At 45.2% G+C, this 22,777-nt stretch overlaps 1 protein-coding gene across 1 annotated transcript in view; it reads left to right on the forward strand.

Annotated features, from left to right (window-relative positions):
• The window catches only part of ITGB5 (integrin subunit beta 5), a 125,251-nt gene that overhangs the window by 64,771 nt on the left and 37,703 nt on the right, over positions 1–22,777 (forward strand). The window contains exons 6-9 of the mRNA XM_004465814.5: positions 6,681–6,842; positions 8,441–8,536; positions 10,002–10,091; positions 16,398–16,532. Of these exons, the coding sequence (XP_004465871.2) occupies positions 6,681–6,842; positions 8,441–8,536; positions 10,002–10,091; positions 16,398–16,532 (483 nt within the window). The remainder of the gene's footprint in view (positions 1–6,680; positions 6,843–8,440; positions 8,537–10,001; positions 10,092–16,397; positions 16,533–22,777) is intronic.

The raw sequence follows: 22,777 nt of genomic DNA on the forward strand, positions 1-22,777 counted from the left end.
TATGTCTTGGGCTTTGGCTGCTCACATAGAGTGGGCTTGGGAAAGAAAGAGCAAAATCTTGCAAATCATGCTTAGCCTTGTCCAGAGGCCATGGCTCACCCTAGATCCGGGACATGGACAATATGGGAGAATTGACAGGTTGGGACTGAACAGTTGCTGTTGGGTGACCAGAAAAGTAAGAAGAAAAGATGATTGCAAGGTTCTGAGATAGGATTTGATGGCTCCGTTGTCAGAAATGGGAATGCCTATGGGAGCAATCGGTTTGAGAGGAAGAGTGTCAGGCAGCTTTAGACCACTTGGGTTCCAGGTGGTGGCAGGACATGTTTGGTGTTTGGCAGAGATCTGTAGTAAAGCTCAGGGGGGTGGCGGTGTGATTTGTGAGTCATCCAGGTAGATCCAAGGACCTGGAGACATCTCCAGTGGGCAGAGTGCTATGCTTGAGCTCATTGAACTGCCAGAAGAGGAGACAGGGCTGGCGAGCAGCCAGGGAAGCAGCAGGGGAAGTCAGAAGATGCTTTGGAAGCCGAGGGCAGGAGGGCTCAAAGGAGGCCCTGGTCAGGCCCAGAGCGGCCATGAGCGTGAGGCCTGAGAGAGGCAGGGGACTGGTGGAAGAACCGCGGAGCTCACAGGTTCTCAACTTGGGTGGGCGGCACGGTAGACTCACCCAGGGAGCTTTAAAAATGCCCACAACCACTCAGCTGCTCCCTATGGCAGAACTTCTGGGCGTCAGTGTTTGTTAAAGTTCGCTGGACAAACCCAGAGTGCAGCCGGGGCTGAGCACCACCGCCTTAAAGAGGGCGGGGGGCCGTACTGTAAGGAATCTAGGAGAGGAAATAGAGGCAATGAGTCAGTCAGTCTTAAAGGAGATGATGAGGGTTTGGTGGAGTAGCAGGGGCAAGAGGAAGTTATTGTAAGTGGGCCAGGAGCATATTTTTAGACACGCAGGAAGGAACTGGAGGAGAAAACTGACTGATGGAACAAATTCTCCAAAGACAGTGGGATTTGTGGAGCTGTTTCTTCAGAAAGAGAGGAATACTCTTTCCTTGGGTTAGTAAGTTAAGAAAGGAGATGGGGGGAAAGCTTCAATATAAAGATTCAGAAAATACAGATAAACAGAAAAGAGATAAATATCACCCATAACCCTACCACCCAAAGATAAGAGCACATGCTTCTTAATTACAAACGTCAGTAAGTTTTACAACGCCGTGGAAATGATGGTGACAGTGACTGGGTAACTGGGTATTTGACTGTCTGCTGCCTGCCAGGTGCTGAGCTGTCCTCCCTGTGTACCATTTGACTAATCCTCTCAACGACCCTGTTTTATAGGTGCTGGTATTATCTCCATTTTATAGATGAGGAAGGGGAGACTGGGAGAGATTAAGTAACGTGCCCAAGGTTACAAGGACAAGATGTGCCAGATATGGGACTGAATCTAGATTTGCCAGGCTCCTGAGCCCAAGCATCTAACTGCTATGTGGCTACTGCCTCCAAATAAAAGAATATTTATAAGCAGTATTCCCCGCATATTATTGACATTCAGTATACTCATGTAATTTATTGTTTTAAAATGACTTTTCTGAGCAAAGCAAAGCAAAACAGAGCAACTTTATTGAGGTATAATTGGCATACAAGAAACTATACATATTTAAATATACAATTTGATAACTTTGACATACGTGTACATACACACACACACACACACATACCCATCACCACAATCACAGTAAGAATATATTATTCACCCCCCAAAGTTTATTTGTACCCCTTTGGAATTCTTCCACCTTGACCCTCCCACCCCTCTCACCCCAGGCAGCCACTAATCTGTTTTCTGTTATTATACATTAATTTGCATTTCCTCACATTTTAAATGTATATTATGTACTCTTTTTCATCTGGCTTATTTCACTCAGTGCCATTTTTTTCCCAGCACCATTATTTTGAGATTCATCCATGTTGCTGTGTGCATCCGTTCATTCCCTTGTTTGCTGGGTAGTAGTGCTTTGTGCGTGTACCACAGTCTGTTGACCCATTTGTCTGTTGGTGGATGTTCAGGTTGTTTCTAGTTTGGGCCTATTGCAAATAGAGCCGCTATAAATGCTTATGTTCACGTCTTCTCATGGACATACGACTTTTTTGGGGGTGCTCAATACCTAGGAATGGGATGGGGATCATATGGTAGGTGTTTAATTTTTAGAAACTGCCAAACTGCTTTTCAAGTACTTATACCATTTTACATTCCCAGCAGAGTGTTTAAAGTTTCAAGTTCTTCCACATCTTTGTCGACATTTGCTATGGTTAGTCTTTTTTAATTTTAGCCATTCTAACAAATGTGCAACAGAATATCCTTGTGGTCTCATTTAACGCAAGGATTTTAAACTGTTCAGTGAGCAGAACTTCCTGATTTCCTCTAACAATTTTGGAGCCTTGCTCATCAAATTATAAAAGGAGCAGAGAAAAGGTGTGAAAATTACTGCTTGTCTTAGAGTAATAATCATGGATCCCCTTTCAGGTGCTCAGTACTTTTTAATATATTATCTCTAAACCTGGCATCAACCCTGCAAAACAGGGTTATCTCCAGTTTACAAATGAAAGAACAGAGGCTGACAGAAGAGACGTGACCGTGACCGGCTCAGTGTCCCACAGTCAGGGCAGAGCAGAAATTTTAATTCAGCCTTGTCTGCCCTCCTGACCCATGCCCCAAAACTATACTCCATTTTGCAGTCAGTGTTTCCTATACTTTAAAAATACTTTCTCACTATTCCTCCCAACCCCAAACATGGAATATGGAGCTTAAGCTTTCAGAAACCCTGGCTCTGCCAGCCAAGCAGACAGTAAGGAAAATTGTTTCTAATGTAAATAGTCCATGGAGTCACCACTTGTAAAATCTCCAAGCCCTAAAGGCTATGTGAATGAGCATGTCCTGACTCACTCTCTACAGCCCATCCTCTGGGCCAAGTTCAACATCACTGCCATAACAAGAGCCCACTTCAGAGAAAACAAAATTATTATTATTATGCTGTGTCACTGCTTATTGTGGAACTATTTGCATTTCAGATGCAACCTTCACATTCAAAAATCATTTATTTTGGTTTGACAGTCATTAATGGAAAGGCTGCCACATACCAGGCACTTTTATGAATTATCTCGTTTATCACACACTCTCCCTCTCCCTCTCTCTCTTTCCTCTCCCTGTATGATTATGTAGGGGGGAGCAGTTATAGCTCAGTTGGTTGAGCACATGCTTCCCATGTACAAGGTCCCAGGTTCAATCCCTGGCACCTCCAAAAAAAAAAAAAGTTCCCATTCCATTTCCGTACTATGTGATTGTGTAGGCTATGTGTGTGGCTAAGAGACAGGTCATCTGAATCTTGCTCCCTTGGCCCTTACTAGTTGAATGACCTTGAGCTACTTACTTCCTCTGAACACCAGTTTTCTCATTTGTAGAGAGCAATGCATCCTACTTCACAAGAATGGTAGTGAAGATTAGATGGAATAATGAAAATGCTCAATAAATGTTAAATATTATTATTCCTGTCTTACTGATAAGGCAAAAAGAATTTTGAGGTCAATAATTTGGTCAAAGCCAAACAGGTCATTAGGCACAGCAGCAGAATCCCAAGGCCCATCTTTAGGTACACAGGTCCCATGTTATTCAGTTACCAGATTTTATCTAGGTTCTTGGCTATGCTCCAGAAATGAATTTCAAGAGCATGCTGAGTGGGTTAGCCCAGAAATTTATTCAGGTAGGGAAGGAAGAGAAATGGTAGAAAATAACAGAGCAGGGGTCTCAGGTAGAAAGGAAGGGGGTAAAAAGGGATGAAGAGGGCTGATTTACAAGCTACAATTCCCCATTATAGATTATAAATGCCCAGGTTTACTTGTGTGGCCACGTGGCAGAGGAAAAATGACAAGGACAGCACACAGAGGGCAGGACTGGTCCATAGGCAAGAGTGAGCTCAGGCCTGTGCCTGGCTTTTAAACTGTTAATTATTCCACCCCTTTGCTAATGGCAGGGGAGGGGTTCCAGCTGTTCGCTGTTTTGATTGGTTACCCCACTCATCAATCCCTGAGTGAGGACCCTGTGATAAAGTCCCTAGGGAACATCCAGCACTTTTTTTTTTGTATCCAGAAGTCTTTGTTCTGGATAGCAAAATCCTGGGGGTAGAGGTCTTCCAGAGCCATCTTGGGAGTTATTGATGTCCATGTGGACTCTGCCAGGTTCCAGATCCATCTATTAATTCCCTACCTTACTAGCCTGCCTCATTTCCATCCCTTTGGGTCTCCACGAGAACCTGGAGAGCCTGGCAGAGAAGAAATGGATTCTGGAAAAGTTAAGAGATGGAGCCTGCCTCCAAAGCCTGCTCTTACAAAAGTAGTGCTTGCTTATTAAAGACAGTTCAAAAAATGATGGAAAAAAAGGAAAAGATTACTCATAATTTCACCTCCCAACAGCAGTCACATAATGGTGTATTTTGTTTCAATTTATTTTGTTCTCTTTTTACTAGAGTTGTGAGGTTTTTTGTGTGTGTAGTTTGTAATCACACTGCAATTTCAATATTGTATTACTTGTTTTTTACATTATATTATACATATTTATACATATTTTCATACTTTTTATGAACAGAATTTCTAATGGCTATAGACTAGATATCTCAGTTTACTGACCCATTCCTATAGTAAGACATTCAGGTCTGTCTTTTTTTCCTCATTATTAGTAAAAAATACTATTGTATGTGTTTTAGACTATTACTTGCAGATAGGTTCCCCTGAAGTGGAATTATTGAGTCAAAAGATATATACTTTTTTTAAAAAGATTTATTTATTTATTTCTCTCCCCTTCCCTTCCCCCCCTCCCTGCCCGGTTGTCTGTTCTCTGTGTCTATTTTGCTGCATCTTCTTTGTCCACTTCTGTTGTTGTCAGCGGCATGGGAATCTGTGTTTCTTTTTGTTGCATCATCTTGTTGTGTCAGTTCTCTGTGTGTGCGGCACCATTCCTGGGCAGGCTGCACTTTCTTTCGCGCTGGGTAGCTTTCTTTACGGGGAGCATTCCTTGCGAGGGGGACACCCCTGCATGGCAGGGCACCCCTTGCGCACATCAGCACTGCACATGGGCCAGCTCCACACGGGTCAAGGAGGCCCGGGGTTTGAACCGCAGACCTCCCATGTGGTAGACGGACGCCCTAACCACTGGGCAAAGTCTGCCACCAAAAGATATATACTTTTAAAAGTTTTATTTTTAAAGTCAGATTTATTGAGGTCTATTTTACAGAGAATAAAATTCGCCCTTTTTAGGTGCGAGCATATGGTCACCCTCACAGTAAAAATAGAGAATATTTCTATCACCCCAGAAAGTTTCCTTGTTTCCTTTGTTGTCAAGATCCTTTTGTTACCGTAGCCTCTGGCAACATCAATCTGTCTTCTGTCCTTACAGTTTTATCTTTTCCTAAATACCTTATAAATGGAATCAGGCAGTAAATAGCCTCTTGAGTCTGGCTTTGTTCACTTAACATAACGTGTGTGTCAGTAGTGGAACTCTACTTTTTGTTGCTGGGCAGTATTCCATTGCATGGTTGTACCAAAATGTGCTTATTTATCATTTGATGGATATTTGAGCTTCTAGTTTTTGGTGATGATGAATAAAGCTTCTGTGAACATTTTCATAGAAGTTTTTATGTTGTGAATGTAAGTTTAATTTCTCTTGGGTAAATACCTAAGAGTATGATTGCTTGGTTGATGGTAAGAGGATATTTAACTTTTTAAAGAATCTGTGAGCCATTTACAATTGCAACCTCGAGTATGTGTGTATAGATAGCGCTTGGTGATGTTTGAATCCCTCATATATTCACCCTGCTACCAACACATTTCAGGACACCTTTTCACATTAGCAGTAAGAGGACGGCAGTATCCCAGTTGTTATTGTTCTACATCAAGGTTTAGCTGTTCCTAATAATAATAACTGGAAGTATTTTTGTGCAGTGTTGGGGCCACAGTGGCTAAATACAAGAAATACATTGTCCTTCCTTTATGTTAGAGACTGTATCTGACTGTGCCTCAAGAGTGTGTCCAAAGAGTGGATAAATTCCATGTAGGGAAGCAATCACGGGATAAAAGATCTCATCTGATTGATCTTCCATAATCTTCCGCTAATGACTAGAGTGGTTTAAATCCTAATGGTGAGAATCCTAACCAGAAACCAGAATACATGGCAGATTTTACCAAATCTTCCAAAAATAGATACACTTCTTGGTGTCCATTCTGAAAGCTTCTTGACTAATGCGAGGACTGAAGTCTTCACATAACTGCCGTCTTAGACAAGCAGTCAGCCAGTGTGTGGACAGGGAGGCAGGGTGTGTTAAAGGTTATCTGGGGATGACACACCAGATGAGGCAAAAAGGGGAAGAGTCCAAGGGGCAGGCTTCAGGTATAATTTTGAAAAGCAAGGAAGGGAGTACCTGGACCTGTGCACTTGGGCTCCCCTCATTCAGGCTGCGTCTTTTCTGAGCCTCTGTGGAGTTCCTCCCCAGCAGTTTTATGAGTATGCCTGGGTACACACGGCAAGGAGAATGCCTTTGATTCATTCCCTGACCCTTGGAGATGGGCCAACACCTTGTGTGATGCCCTGGTACAGGCCTGGGCAGCAGCTGGGAAAACAATTGTCCCCATTGACCTCTGTCTCTCAGGAGAAGATCGGCTGGCGAAAGGATGCTCTACACTTGCTGTTGTTCACAACCGATGATGTGCCTCACATCGCACTGGATGGAAAACTGGGAGGCCTGGTGCAGCCGCACGATGGCCAGTGCCACCTGAACGAGGCCAACGAGTACACTGCGTCCAACCAGATGGTGAGGGCGGGGCTCAGGTGCCTGTGTCCAGCCAGGTGGCATGGGTGGGTTCGGGCTCCTGGTATCCAACGGGATGGTGAGGGTGGGGCTCTGCGTCTAGTCAGATGGTGGGCAGGGCGCTCGGGCTTCCCAACTCCTGCCCTGCTGACCCTACCCGTCTAGGGCTTACTCTGTATTCCAAACCTTCCTCTGATTTTCTGATCCCTACTTGGGATTGGATTTCATTACTCCATCTTCTCCAGCTAAGTTTCCAGAACTCATTAACATACAACAGTTCAAAGGGATTTCCATAACTGGTTCATCCTTCTGCCATAGTGTACTTAACTGGGAGGGTTTAATCAAGGGAAGAGATGACCCTCGGGAGACTGATAGTTCTCCTAGGGAGAGGTGATCATACAGGAGGACAGGGTCAGTGCCCTGCAGAGGTCAGAGCTCGGGTGGAAGTCTTAGGACAAGGCCAGCTAAGATAAAACTTTCTGATTCTGAGAAATGGGCTCCCCAAGGCAGTCAGTTCCCTGTCAGTGAATGGATTCCAGAAGAAGCTGGTGGCCACATCTGTCAGAAATGACAGTGCCCTATGTGGAAGAGGGGGCCCCACAGACCTTCCACTTCCAATATTCTATGACTATGACTATGAGATTGAAAAGAATTTATGCCTAAGTTCAAACATATATGATAGTAGACCAGAAAAATTAACTCCCACATACCCATCACCCAGACCCAACAATTATCAAGATCCTGCCACAGTTACTAGGCTTTGTTTTTTCTCAAGAATCTTTCCCCACCCCTTCCTTCTCAAATGCTTTCTAGTGTCTGGCTAGAGAAGAATTCTTTCCTATTTTCTTTGCTGGACAAACCTCCCTTTTTTTTCCATTTCAAAAGGTGGCCAGTGCCCTATACTTCCATATTATCCAAGAATAATTGAGTTTGGAAAAAGGCATAACTATAGGACCCCTGTAGTTGGGTACCCCTGTACCCATCTTAGCCTTTAAAATCTCTAAGGATATTGTTAAACTGCCTCTCAGCCCCCTCTTCCTTGTGTTCCCCAAAACCCAACCTTTAGTCCACAGGTCAGCAGCCTCTTCTGCTCATTCTGAGTCATGAGCAGGACTGAGCAGGACCTATGGGAGACAACGACAGACCTAACCGTTGGGCATCAGGAAAGGAAAATAGGGCTAGAAGATAGGAAGGTAAAGTCTTAGGGAAGAGAGGAAAAATAAACAGGTACTGGTGGTGGATGGTAGGATGTGGTGGCTATTATTTTGAGGGCCTCCCCACTGTTCCCCATCCCTCCTGAGAGGATGGAAACACAGACCAAGTATGGAAAACCTCTACTCATCCCTTCTTTACTCAGGGGTGAGTGAGGGGTGTGGGCTGTGAATCTAGTTTGATGGATACCCGAGGGTCCTTTTCTTGAGGGTCTTCTTTACACATTTCCTTAGGTGGGAACCTATCAATGGGGCTTGGTTTTTAAGGAACCACCTAAGGAGAAGATGTTTTTCGTGACAAGTGATGAGCTGCTGAATGCATGTTGGAGCTGGGTGCTAGTATCTCACTCTGATAGAAATGTTTCAGCCTTGACTTTGCCTTGGCCCTAGGACTATCCATCTCTTGCCTTGCTTGGAGAGAAATTGGCAGAGAACAACATCAACCTCATCTTTGCAGTGACAAAAAACCATTATACGCTCTATAAGGTACACCTGGAGGAGGGAAGTGGCCCGATTGTGGGGGGCATGCTGACCGTCAGGGGAATGGGGGATTAGAATGTGGGGTACGGTGAAGTGTGGGGAGATGAAGAGTGTCCATAGCCCTGCTGTATGTGAGGGGAGATGGCAAAGGAGTGGTGGCCTATAGCCCTGCCTTGATCTGGTGGAAAATAATAGTAAAGAGGGAAACTATTGAACATCCACTTAGTAATGTATACCTTTATAAGGCATTGAAGTATACCTTATCTAGGTTGATCCTGAGAAAAACCTTGGAAACTGTATAAATTCCCATTTTACAGAAAATGAAATGGAAACATCCAGGGGCATACACTGATAGGGAAGGAAACTGTAAAATGAAAATGTACAGAAAGAAAACTAAGGTACCTAAATAGGTTATGTCACTAATTTCAATTCTGCAAAGTTGTATGCCTTACTATCAGACGATGGGAGTGATTGGGATGACTTTGAGTTAGGAATTCCTGCCCCCCAAAAGACAATCAATGTCTTGCATGACTGCAACCATCTGTGTATGAATCTCTCTGTCTAAAGAAGACCTTTCCTGCGTCGTCCCGATCTACCCATTATAACTGCCCTAGTAAATGTGCTCCTTCCTACAGTCATGGGCCAGTCACATTTTGAATAGAAATCTCAGCTGCACAATGCATGCTCATTTTAGCTAAACGTAAAGCCCAGCTCACCTCTGATGTCCTTTCAATGGAAAGGTCATGAGATCTTCATCAGGAACTCCCCTCCCCCTCCCCCTGGCCCAGAACAGCCAGCTTAATTCCCTCTCCTTACTGCTCTTAAATATCCATAAAAGAACCTTTGTCTGATTACACTTTCCCATTGCTTCTACCTGAGTTTATCACTGATAAAATGCCACTATCTTGAGTTCTCCTCCCCTCTTATCTTCTTTAATTCTGTATCCATTTTAGAAGAGGATCCTTGTGCTTTTCTTATTTAAGATAGCAGTGGAAAATAACAGGGTAAAAATAGCAATTTAGAAATAACATATTTAGAGGAATCAATTGCACAGACTGTCTTGGGTATACTTCTGAAGTCTGCAAAGGACTCACTCCGCTTGGCTTAAGCCATCGTCCGTCAGAACCACTTACCCTTGCTCAGGGAGGAGGCCCCTCTGGTCCAAGGCAGGCTGAGGTGAGCTGCCGACTGTTTCTGTCACTATTATGAATGACGTACACAGGAATTAGTACAAAGGAGAGAAGAAAGGCAAGTCCTTCAAGGCTGCCCGCTTTGCCAAGAACTTTACTCAGAGTTATCCAGAAGTTCTTGGGCGGGCACCGTTCGTGTATCAGCTTTCTATTGTGGTATCTTCTTCAATTTATGCAGAATATAGTGTTGGGGGGCCTCTTACTGTTATAGCTCAATATAGCAATGTGTACCCTTTGTCTGGAAGGGCAAGGGCTTACTTCTTTCCTTTTCTTTTTCCAAGAATTTTACAGCCCTTATACCTGGAACAACGGTGGAGATTTTGCACGGAGACTCCAAAAATATCATTCAGCTGATCATCAATGCGTACAATGTAAGTGGCTGGTTTCTTCCTCACTGCCCCTACCTCCCCACCTCTACCCCCTCCTTCTCCCCCTGCGGAGGCCCCGGAGTGGATGTGGCTTCCAGGTGCAAAGGGCAGTGCTTTCCCTCTCCCTCCTCTTGGGTCTGGCACCTTTGTTCACTCAGGCTCAGGCTGGAGAAAAGCGTCCTGTTTAATGCATCACCCTTCCCCCACCTGGGACCCTGACAAGTCGGAAGCTGATCCCTGTGAGCCAGGGAATGGATCAGTCAGACGCAGGCCAGTGGTTCTGGTTCTGACCACTGTGAAAACCCAAGTGCCATCAGCCCCACAAGCCTGGGCTGGTCCCGCCCTGTGTGAGGCGAGCAGGGCGCCTGTTGGCCACAGCAGCGAGGAGAGGAGACGCAGGCACAGCCTGCTAGCCTCACTGTAGGCTCACTGTAGCCTCAGGGCTCCTGAGCTCAGCCTGGCAGAGCCGGCCAAAATGGAATGGAAGAATTCCAGAAGAATTACCAATAGGTCTTTTGCCTACACACTTAGAATCTGATTGCATTCGAATCTTTTCAGAGGGGCCGAGTGGACCTCTGAAATGCTGTGCTGTTGTAACTCATTGCGTTAATTTAGCTCCAGTATAGAAATTGCAGACACACACAATTTAGGCACCACTTCCACATGCAAATGGTATTAAGACTTTCTCCTTCCTACCCTACTTCCCTTCAACTAGTAACACCCGAGAAGTGCTTAACTCAGGCATACTTTCTCTCAGATAAACGTAGGCAGTTTCTCACGCTGGGAAGCATGCCCCGGCCACACTCTCCCTGCTAAGCCCCAGTATGGTCATAGTTTCCAGTGCCCACCCAGTCCCCAAGGGGCCAGGTAATTCCCAAAGTCAGAGAACATCTTCCTGTTAAAATGAAGTTACACAAAGAGTAAGTATAGTTTAAGTAGCATTATTAATCCTAAACTTACATTAAGTAGAATTTTGTGGGCTAACTTGTGTACCTAACTAACCACTGTGGCACCACATGTCTATGAGAAAAGTTGTCTTGCTAACAATGACTGATATACAAATGCATATTTGGAACTCTACCCTTTCCAGTGTTGACTTTGTCCACGTGCTGATGTGGCCTTGTTTTGAGTTACAGAATACTGCTTAGCTAGAACTGAAGCTGTCCTTACCACTGGGGACGCCCGGAGATTGGGGTGTGGCCAGCCCTGCACTTGGTCCCCTGGAGCTGATGGGGCAGCTGTGAGGAGTTTTGGATGGTTTTCCCTCCCTTCTTCCCTTCTCCCTCCCCCTCCCACCATCTTCTATCGCAATTAAGTATCTTCCTCCTCTCATGAATTCTCTGATTCTTCCTCACTCCCGCAACTTCCTGTTGAGGAAAAATAAAGAATCCTTTCTCCTCCCCACCCCCCACCCCTTCCCCATCCCTCCTCACATACTAACATCCTCTTTGCTGATCTCTGACCTTAGCTCTTTAAATCCTCACCAAATCCAATGACCCTCTCAGAACCCGGAACCCAGGGCGCCCAGTGAAACCGTGTTTCCAAATTTGCACTGAGGGCACATGGGTCTGCCAAATGTCACCCTCTTTCCAAGGCCGCTCCTCACTGTCCACCTCTTGGGCCTCAAGCTCTGGGCACTGAACTGTGGAAATCAAAGCGAGAGCCAGAACGCCTGCCTTGTGCTGCGCTCCCCTTCCCCCCGAGGATGCCAGGTTTTGGGCACCCCATGGGTCACTGGTGGGGTACCAGAACTTGCTACCAGTAAGCCAGGGGAAGAAATGTCTGGAATGCAACCACAGCTTGGGCTCGGTGGGCTTTCCTGGGCTTCTGGGGGGGATGGCGTTTCCATCCTCACGTAGACGTTAACTCAGCCTCCCCTGCGTGGCTGATGGATGTCCCGGGCTCCTTCCAGGAGAATTTTTTGGTGAAGGCCCAGGCCCTCTGCTCCTCATAGTTTAAATAAAGAAAGGCGCTCAGTTCCACAGAACCGGCTGGCTGGCTGGCTGGCATGCCCAGAAATGGAGAAAGCAGCCTGTTCAGTCGGTGTTTGATGTGACTGTTTCTGCATGTCTGTGCTTGTGGGGCCACTAAAAACCAGGGGAGCATGAAGCATCGTGTTCCCTGGATGGGATCTCACACATGCTTCGTGTTTTCTTTCTCTGAGATATGTTGCATTGGGCCTGAGAAATCCTTATGCACAATGGCTCCTCATTATATATGAATTTGTTTTCTTAATGGAAATCCAGAGACCCTGGGGTCAGGGAGCATGAAGGGGAAACATTCCCTATGTGGGAGGCAAAGGTAAGGAGGGGAGCACGGAGCCCTCGCTGCAGCTAAGGTGGCCAGCCCCTGGGGTGAGTAGAGAACAGGACTTTTTCGAGGCCAGAGCAGCATTTGAAACCTGAGATGTAGCCCTAGAGGAACTGTGAAAACCCAGTATGATAGCTTGAGTACATGAGTTAAACTGGTTCCTGTTAAAAAAAAGAAAAAAGAAAAGAAAAGAAAAAAAAGTGTTATGAAATGAAACATGACTTATGCATGAACATTTAAAACTCTCAAACATGGGTAATTACTGTAATTCTGTCAGCAATGATTGTTCAACTACAGTGGAAAAACTTAACAGTTTTATCAAGATATAATTAATAGACAATAAACCACATCGATTTCAGCTGTACAAGTCGGTAAGTTTGACATGTAAACATGCACCATGAAACTGTCATGACCACCAAGATAAACAGCCATCTCCCTGAAAAGTTTCCTTGTGACCCTTGGTAATTCCTTATTTCTGCCCTTCCCTTTGGTAGAAATTTTTAAAAATTTGTGCATAAAATGTGAAATGGAAAGGTATTTGAAACAAAGTCTAGCTAGTTGAAGTCGGTTTGGGGGTGTGTTCGAGCTCCACGCATTGCCCTAGCTGCTGTTTTTCTGGCAAAAGGCCTCCTGGCCTTTTCTTGGGGTTAGAGCCCCGCATGGCACCTGGTGGGGTGTGAGCTTTGGCCAGCAGCGGAGGCTCTGGTTAGCTCTGGTTAACCTTCTGCCTGCTCTGCTCTCCTGCCAGGGTTAAAGCACAGCTCTAACTCAACTGTTTACATTTCTCTGTGTCCCCTGACCAAGGCTGAGAGGCTCGCAGAGGATTTTTAAATGAGTCACGTAACACATGATGAGGAGTAGGTATTCTCATCTCCCTTGCCTAGTGTGCTGGCAAATGATTTGTGGGGACATTCTGAAAAGATTTTGGTTGGAATATCTGTAGCAGACAAATGGCTGTGGTGTTTGACTAGGCCCAGGAGAGCAGGATGGAAAGGTATATTTCAAGTAATGTCTTACAAAATCAAGTCTGTTGTATACACGTTCATAATTAGAATCTTCAACTCTGGGCTTTGATTTATATGTTTTTCTTGCTATGCCAAATTCTTCATGGTAAGAAATCACCAAGTCATCCCCAGGGAGTTTAGCAATGCTGTGCTTTGCTCTACACTAAGTGCTGGCAAGTGATTCTCTTCCTGAGCTCAGGGAGAGGGACTTGGCTCTACACATAGAGAAGACACCAGCATTGTGTAGCGTTGAATAAAGGGAGGTAGGATTCAGCAAGAAATCTTGGGGCCTCTTTTCAGGGTGGGAGAGAACAGAGTGAGCTTGAAGCCACAATAGTTGCATGTTGAGGATGACATCAGAGGCTATGGTATATTTTTCCCCTAGTAGAGCACATGTTTCTCTTTTTGTTGTTGCCATAAAGTCTGTGCCCACCCACTCCACAGCTGGTCTGATTTAAAGCAATTGCAGATGTGACCTAGTCTGAACTGAGTATTTAATAGCCTTTAAGCTTCTGACATTCTTGACATTGTCTCCTTCTTCCAGGAGGATGAGTAAGGAATCATTTTCAAGAGCAAATCTGGCGGGAGGTCATTGAATTTCAGGAATCACACCTAAAGTCTTCGTGCCTAAGAACTGCATTGCCTATGACTTCAATCCCTTACTCTCTCTTGTATTTCATCCATTCATTTATTCATTCATTTAGTAATAGTATACACCAGAGGCCTAATATGTGTCAGGCATCACACTACACCTTGGGAATAAAATAGCGAACAAAACACATCCCTGCCTCCAGGAGCTCATAGACTTTTGGGGGAGACTGACCCTTACACCCTGGATAATGTCACTGTAGGATGTGCCATTCAGCACTTTCCAAGGTGAGGGGACCCATTTCTGAAGAAAGAAGCTCCTATCGGGTGTGGTGATTAGAAAGGGCACGGGAAGGGGGTTAAGAAAGCCTGGTTCTGGGTCTGCCTGAGTGACCCTCAGGCCTTTTCTTTGGCCTCTGAATAGTCTCCATGAGCCCTGTCACTTCTAATATCTTATGAGTGTCTGGTTCCAGAGGCTCTGTGAGGCAGGCAGGACTAATACGCAGGCCTAATGCAGATCAGACCTCAAAGCTTTTGGGCCTTATATCCTGAATAGAACACGATTTAACTTCTGTCCCATTGTTAAAGACTCAGAGTAGGAGCCCCAGTTCAGTGCTTGCTCTTCCTTCAGCATGTCCTCCGTCAACCCCTTGGGTGGCAGCCTCAGCAGGTCTCCTTGGGGGTTGCTGATGCTTCCTTCCAATGTCTTGTTCGTAAACCACAGGGCCCCCATTTTCCATGTGGCTGTTCCCAAATTTTTCCTTTATGATGTGCTCTTTTATCTCATCCTTGCACTTACTCACCATTGCAACCTTTTTTACCCTATCTTTTAAAAATCATTTTATTTGTTTTATCTGTCAGACCTTAGCCCTTAGTATAGCTGCTGTCTGTCCTTCCACCCACCCATCTATCCATCCAGCAAAAGTGTGTGCTAAGTCTCAGAGAGAAATATGAGATAGCCCTTAGAATCCACAACTCAGTGGGGAAAACAGATTTGTAAAACTAATGATATTCTGTGTGTGGAGATGTGCTCAGTGACCCTTGACCAGTTAAGGCTGGCACTAATAAGAGGAAGTGGATATGAGAGGATGATATTTTCAGAGTTGTTACAGCACTGGGAAAATTTATTGCAAAGGGAAACTATTTTTTGCAGAAAATTTCACCAAGCTGTTAGTTTGTTGGGAAACTGCACATTTAACTTATTCAAGTTTAGCACTACATGCTCAGCAAAAAAAAAAAAAAAAAAAATGGAGAAAAAGAAAGAAAAGAAAACTCATGAGAGCAGGAGGAAATTGTGCCTGCCATTCCGTTCAACAACCACGAGAAGAGAGGTGGGGGCTGCAGGGCCTTCATCTGGCCTTGGGCTTCATGTGCCTTTTGGAGTGTAAGTATCTTGCTATACTGAGTATGTCTGATGTGTAAAATAGGGTCCCTAAATACAAACCAGTTGCTTCATTTAGCGCCAGTCTCCAGAGTGGCATCCTCCTTAGAGATTTTCAATGACAATTATTTTAACAGAAAATTGCACAAATTATGTGATGACTTTTGACAAAAATACAGCTGAATATCCAGCACCCAGATCAAAAAGTAGAACATAACTAGCACCCCCAGAACCTGCTACAATGCCCCCGCCCCAAGCACTATATTTTCATGTAAATAGAAACATATAGTAGGTACACTCTAGTGTCTGGTTCATATGGGCAATGGTATATTTGTGAGATTCATCCATGTTTTGTTATTGTATGGTATTCTACTATGTAAGCATACCACAGTTTATTTTAATTGGTTCTACTGTTGATTGGCATTTGGATACTTTCCAGTTTTTAGCTATTACTATTACAGAGTTGTGATAAACATTCTCATACGGGTCTTGGTGATGCACACATTTCTGTTGTTCCACACTTGTGAGTGTGGATCTCGTCTCACAGGGGTAGGTGTGGGTGGGTTTCTGGAGAAAGTGCCTGCTGAACTGAGCTTTGAAGGGTAATCAGGAGTGAGCCAGGGGGAAGGGAGGAGAGAAGAGCCATCTTGACACAGGAAATGATCCCAGGCACATGTAAAATCCCAAAGGCTGGAGAGCAAGATTTGAGGAACTGCATGTCTGAAGCTGGAGGGGGGTAGCCAGCAGGGGCAGGTAAGCTCTTGTGGCAGGTGAATCAGCGGCCAGGTGCCGACTTCTCGGAGCTCACAGAGGGAGCCCTCAAGTCAGGTTACTGCATGGCCGTGGGTGTGGAGAGAAGGAAAGAGATGAAAGAGGGGCAGGGAACAAGCCCACTGGCTCTTTCCTTGACTTGAGGCTCCCGAGTTAGAAGGAGGAAGCCATGTGGGCATCAGAAAACAAGTGTGGAGAGCATCTCTGCTGTCACCTTTATTCAGCTCTTTGGGCTTCCTTTCTTCTCTCTGACAGAGTATTCGGTCTAAAGTGGAGCTGTCGGTCTGGGATCAGCCTGATGACCTTAATCTCTTCTTCACGGCTACCTGCCAAGATGGTGTATCCTACCCTGGTCAGAGGAAGTGTGAGGGCCTCAAAATCGGGGACACGGTAAGTTCTCACCCCCAGCATCTTGGGGGAATTTCCTAAGCCTGCCCTGCATTGTCTTCAGGATCCCACATGACAGACCTCAGTGTTGTCACCTAGGGCTTCTATAGGTTGACATTGTGCTCTTGGGGGTTTTTTTGTTGTTTTTTTTGAAGATTTATTTTATTTATTTTTCTCCCCTTCCCCCCCCATTGTCTGCTCTCTGTGTCCATTCCTATGTGTTCTTCTGCGTCCACTTTGCATTATCTGGCGGCACTGGGAAACTGCATCTCTTTTGTTGCATCGTCTTGCTGCATCAGCTCTCCTTGTGTGCAGCGCCACTCCTGGACAGGCTGTGTTTTCTTTTCACACAGGGCGGCTCTCCTTGCAGGGCGCACTCTTTGCACATGGGGCACCCCTACATGGGGGTGCCCCTGCATGGCACAGCACTCCTTGCGTGCGGCAGTACTGCACGTGGGCCAGCTCACCACATGGATCTGGAGGCCCTGGGTATTGAACCCTGGACCCTCCATATGGTAGGCAGGCGCTCTATTAGTTAAGAGAGCCACACCTGCCTCCCTTGGGGTTTTGAACCATTACCTTCTCAGCTTGACAGGGATGCAATTAGGTGGGAAAGTATGGGCGGAATTCCAGCAACCTGGTTCTCGTCCCTAGACTTCCTCCACTTGTTCTGTGACCTTGGGTAATCTGAACCTCGCTTGTTCTTTCTGTAAAATGTGAAGAAAACCGTCCATTCCGATGTGATGGATGAAATGGGCGACTCCAAGCAATGGCGGGCATAGATGCCTTATCTGAATTAAGTGGATCTAATTAAATGATGGTGGATGCAAAGATGTAGATGTATATGTATGTGCCAAACCCGGGACTTGAGGGTGGGAGTAGGAAATATTAGTGGAGAGAACAAAGATGAAGACCAGAGGCAGGCAGAGTGCGGATGGAGAGAAGTCTATACATCTTCTGAGGTCTCTGCTGCCAGAATCAAATTATTAGATCCATTCCTGACTTGTCTTGTTATCTGTTTCATTGCTCAGAAAATAGAAAAAGCAATGAGGGAAAGTTCTCTTCCAGACTTCAAAGATTTGGGTTAGAAACAGAAAAATTACAGAGCCCTTATACAAAAAGATAACCATATTCTCTGGGTGTTCATAAGTACTAGCAATGGCCAAGATGGATATAAGCAGACTTATACCCTGGGTTCTAGGGAAACAGCTCAAGAAGACACAAATACAGTTGCATGGCTGGGTACTGCACAGCAGTGGTCTTCTGGGGTTGCTTCACATTTCATTATAGATCCTTTCCTACCTCCCCTTTTACAATTGCCCTTTGCCTCCTTTATGACACAAAGGCCTCTCACCTGTTCCAAATCTTAAAATGGTACCTGGCCCCACCGAACAGTGATAATTTAAAACATGGTGTCCATGTTGAGAAAGTCTCATGATGATGGAGGAGGTTGTTGTTATGGGGGGAGGAGTAGGGTGAGGGGGGTGGGGAGTATATGGGGACCTCATATTTTTTTAATGCAACATTAAAAAAAAAGAAAGAAAGAAAGCACAAGAATGATGCATGAAAAGCACCCAAACAAGGAGCCCTATACTTGCAGAAAGAGGTTCTATGGAACGGAGGAGAAAAAGGGGGATGGACTATCTAATGAGGATACGTAACATACATAAGATTCCTGGGTTTCAGGAAGGCTCTTGACAATTTCTAGTGGCATCCTTAGGAGTAAGACAAATAGTGTGGACTGATGGCAGCACGATTAGGCAGATTCGTAGCTGAGTAAACAGCTTTTGAAGAGAGTGTCAATAACTTCAACTGGAGGAGGACTTGAGTGAGGTTCCAAATGTCTTTGTCTGTTCGTGTTTATAATTGGCTTGGGTTGAACTCACAGAGGACCTGCTTATCAAATATGGGAAGGTTACAAAACTGGGGGAAACAGCGTATCTTACAAAACAGGAGAAACAAGATGTTTTAAAAATCGAAGCTGAGCTGAGTTGAAATTATCAGAATTAATGGTTTGCATTAACTCACCAGAAATTTGCTTTAATAGTATTTTTTTAAGAAAAGAGCCTGGCAGATTCTAATGGCTCACAGGCTCAATGTGAGTAAATAGAGTTACTTAAAAAAAATGTAATGACGCCATATTAATGGAAAAAATTTGAATCCCCAGAGATAATGGTTCCACCCTTTTTTGTGTGGGTCAGACTATGTCTGGGGTTCTGTGTTCAGTTATTTTTTAACGGGAAGAGTGACAAGCAATCATGATGATGAGTTGTCTAGAAACCAGAGAAGGCCCAAGGGACTGGTGTTGGTTGATAATAGCATCCTAAAGCTGAAGCTTTTTTTGGATGCAAATAATTGAAGCCAATTCATCATGCCTTAAGCAAACATGGGAAACTTCTTATAAGAATATTGGGGTCCCTCTTGGAACCCAAGATGAAAATGCCTTTAGTTTTAGGAAGGACTAGAAACAAACTATACAATGAATGTAGAGCTGTTTCCCACTTAGTTCTAAAAACAAACTAGACAGTGAATGTAGCATTGCATTTCCCACCTAGGTCATTGTGAGGAAGATATTGCTATTCATGTTGATCCATGAGAAAGCTGAGGCACGAAGAGTGTAATTACTTGCCTAAAGTCACATAGCCAGTGAGTAACAAAGTTCAAAGCCAGGGCTTTCTGGCTCTGAAGCCAGCACCCTTCCTCATCTGACCTCGTGGTGCCCATGATTCTGTTCTACCATACTCATTTCAAAGGTCTCATATTAGGATAAATTATAATGATAAAAATGCAGGAGACTTCATGGAGAGAACAGAGTTTTCTTATGCACATGACCACATTTGGTTCTACAACCTGCAGCTCAGGTGAGGGACATGGTGCTGCACTCATTGCCAAGGGGCAGCCTGAGATTTGGGGATGTAAGTGACCTGCACAAGGTCATTGAGCTAATGAGTGGTGGACTCGCAACTCAGACCAGGATCTTTACACTCAAAATCCAGTTGTCTTCTCATTATTCATTGCCTCCTTGTTAAAGAGGAAATATCATTAGTTACCATTTATTGGGAACTTACAATGCAACCAATACTGAGGTAGGGGCTATGTTGATACAACCTATGCTTCTTACAGCAGCTTTGTGACGTTTTTTTTTTTTTCCCCTCATTTTATGTGTGGAAAAACTGACACTCAAAGGGTGGCTGAGCAACTGGCCAAAAGTCTCTCTGCTAATGGGTCACAGTACCAGGACTCAAGTCCAGGACTGTCTTGTGCCAAGGTCCATGTTTGCTACACTATATTCCATGCACTTTGGAGGTAAACCTTCCAAGAAGTATGAAATGATGTTATTTCCACTTATGTATGGGCACTCGAGTGTATAGATTTTGAATTTTGCCAGTATGCTTTAGAAAAATTAGGGAGACATTTTTCAGAAAACAGAAAAGGATTTAAAATGGTAGTTTTTCACTGAGTGAAAAATCTCTGATATATTGGAAAGATTTTAAGTGCATTTGAAGCAATGTTAGCGAGAGAGAGTGATGGTGTTTCTCCCCACCCTGGCCACCCTTCATGAACCTTCTATGGGATGCTATCCGGGAGCCTCCCTCTGGATCTGACGAGCCCTGCCTGTCAAAACAGTGGTGGGGCCAAAGGCAGTCCTCTCGTGCTGGACACTTTGTTCTTTCTCACTGTTCCAGGGTTATTGTCTCCTGTCCAAGGGGCCACAGCCACATGGCCCCGGGCTCCACTGCAAGGCTGTGGGGCTTTTGTTTTCTATGGACGAAGAGAGGCAGGTGCAGAGCAGCTGCCGCTCTGTGTCCCAGAGCCGGACTTTATGCTGCTCGCTAGGCCATGCCAGGCCAGGAGAAGTGGGCTCCCTGCAGGGCCCTGGAGGCCCTGTGGGGCAGACTGGCTATTTGATTTGTCCAGGGCAAAATGAAAATGCAGGGCCCTTGTTCAAAAGTTAAGAATTTCAAGATGGCGGCAGCAGAACATTAAACCAAGTGTGGGCCTTTCTGAGCACAGTTCACACACCCCTGGAGCTGGTCCTGGCATGAGGGCATTGGGGGGCTTTCTGTCTCCCCCTCTTTGGTGAAAGAGAGGGATCCGTCAATTCCTCTGGTTCCTGAGACAGAAGGGATGCCCTTTAAGCTGGGAACAGTTTTTTGGTTTTGTTTTATTTATTTATTTATTTTCCAAATTCTACTCAATTTATTCATTTTTTTAAAAGATATTACATTAAAAAAATATATGAGGTCCCCATTCACCCCCACCACCCCCACCCCACCACTTCCCCCACAGTAACACTCTCCCCCATCATCATGTCACATCCATTGCATCTGGTGAGTACATCTCTGGGCATCGCTGCACCCCATGTCCCGTGTTCCACACCATAGCCCACACTTTCCCACATTCCATCCAGTGGGCCATGGGAGGACATACAACATCCGGCAATTGTCCCTGGGGCACCACCCAGGACAACTTCAAGTCCCGAGAATGCCTCCACATCTCTTTTCTTCCTTCCATTCCCCGCACCCAGCAGCCACCATGGCCACTTTTTCCACATCAGTGCCACATTTTCTTGATTATTAACCACAATAGTTCATGAATAGAATATCATTAAGTCCACTCTGATCCTTACTGTATTTCTCCTTCCTGTGGACCTTGGCTTGGTTGAGTCCATTCCACATCTATGTCAAGACGGGGTTTAGATTCCACATGGATATTGGATGCAATCCTCCTGCTTTCAGTTGTAGGCACTCTAGGGTCCATGGTGTGGTGGTTGACATTCTTCAACTCCATGCTAGCTGAGTGGAGTAAGTCCAATAAATCAGAGTGTAGGAGTTGAAGTCTGTTGAGGCTCAAGGCCTGGCTATCATATTGTCAGTCCAGAGATTCAAATCCCCTAGATAAGCTGGGAACAGTTTGATCTTCTTAACCCCAGGTCAGAAAGACAAACTTTTTCTCTCTTCTCAGGCTGAACTGTCCTCCTCCAAAGAGTTTACAGTTGGACTTGGGCATCCAGGCTTGCAACTGAGTATGCTGGCATTTCCATCTTGACATTTGTCCCCAGGGCATGTATTTTGGAATTTAGCAGTGGCCTTCTTGAAATCCAGGCAGGTTCAATAAATGTTCATATGTGCTCATATGAACACAAATTGTGCTCATTCAGGATGTAAAGATGAAGCAGACAACTCAGGAGTTCAGAGCCTGGTGGAGGAAATGTATGTGCAAACAAGCCAACCCCACAGAGTGTAATGAGTACCATAATGAAAGCTGACATTGCACCATGGAGCCCCAAGAAAGAAGGGCCTGGAAGTACAGACAGACTGCTGCTCTTTGAGCTGAGATGCAGAGGATGAGTTGCAGCTTTCCAGACATAGAATTAGAAGCGAGGTGGTCTCATCAGTGGCCATAGTATGTGAAAGCAGCAAGTTAAATTTGGTAGAGTGTGAAGAGCCTCACCCTTTGTCCAGTGGAAAGCAGTTGAGGGTAATGTCCAAATAGGTGAGAGGAGTAGGTTGGGGGCCATGGAGGTGAGACTGCAGAGGCAGACTCAGGCTCTGCTGGTGGGACATATGTGCCAAGTGAAGAGGTCTGGCAATTATTTGACAGGTGGGTTCCATTTTTTGGTGCCATCAGTTGGGAAGGCTGTGGACAAGTGAGAGAATAGGAATGGAGGTAGACCAGTCATACAGAGCAGAGCTGAAGAGTCTGGGGACTCCCCTGGAGAAGAGAGATTAGGAAAGACAGATATATAGGTATAAGTGCCATCAGGTATCTCAGAGTCCGGCCTGTGGGAGAGGACATGGTGTGTGTGGGGGGACAGATGGATTAAAGTCACAGGCAGGCAGATCTTCCTTCACCAGATTAAAGCTTCTTGCAGAGGTGATGGAGGTGCAGGCAGAGGCTCTGCCGTCACTTCCAAGTTCAGAGGCAGCACTTCTGTTACTCGATCCTGTGTTCTCTGGGTTAAGAGATCTGTCCAGGCAGGAAGCAGGAAAGGTGGTAGGCTGTGAGGGACAAGAATGTCCTTAAAGCAAATACTCCTTAAATAAAACCTTGAAGACCTCAAATTCCAGTGAGATTCTCTTCTCCAATGGCTTGTCTTTTTCCTAATTTTTCTCCCCTAGTCTTGACCCCAAGCAGGGGCTGACCACTGGGGGTAAGTTTTCTGATTAACTGGATTTGGCAAGTCCATGTACCAGTGGTGGACTGTGGGGCCAGCGCCAATGCTCAGGACAAAAGCCCCAAGGAGA

This window comes from Dasypus novemcinctus, chromosome 4, assembly GCF_030445035.2.
Source record: "Dasypus novemcinctus isolate mDasNov1 chromosome 4, mDasNov1.1.hap2, whole genome shotgun sequence".
Classification (NCBI taxonomy): domain Eukaryota; kingdom Metazoa; phylum Chordata; class Mammalia; order Cingulata; family Dasypodidae; genus Dasypus; species Dasypus novemcinctus.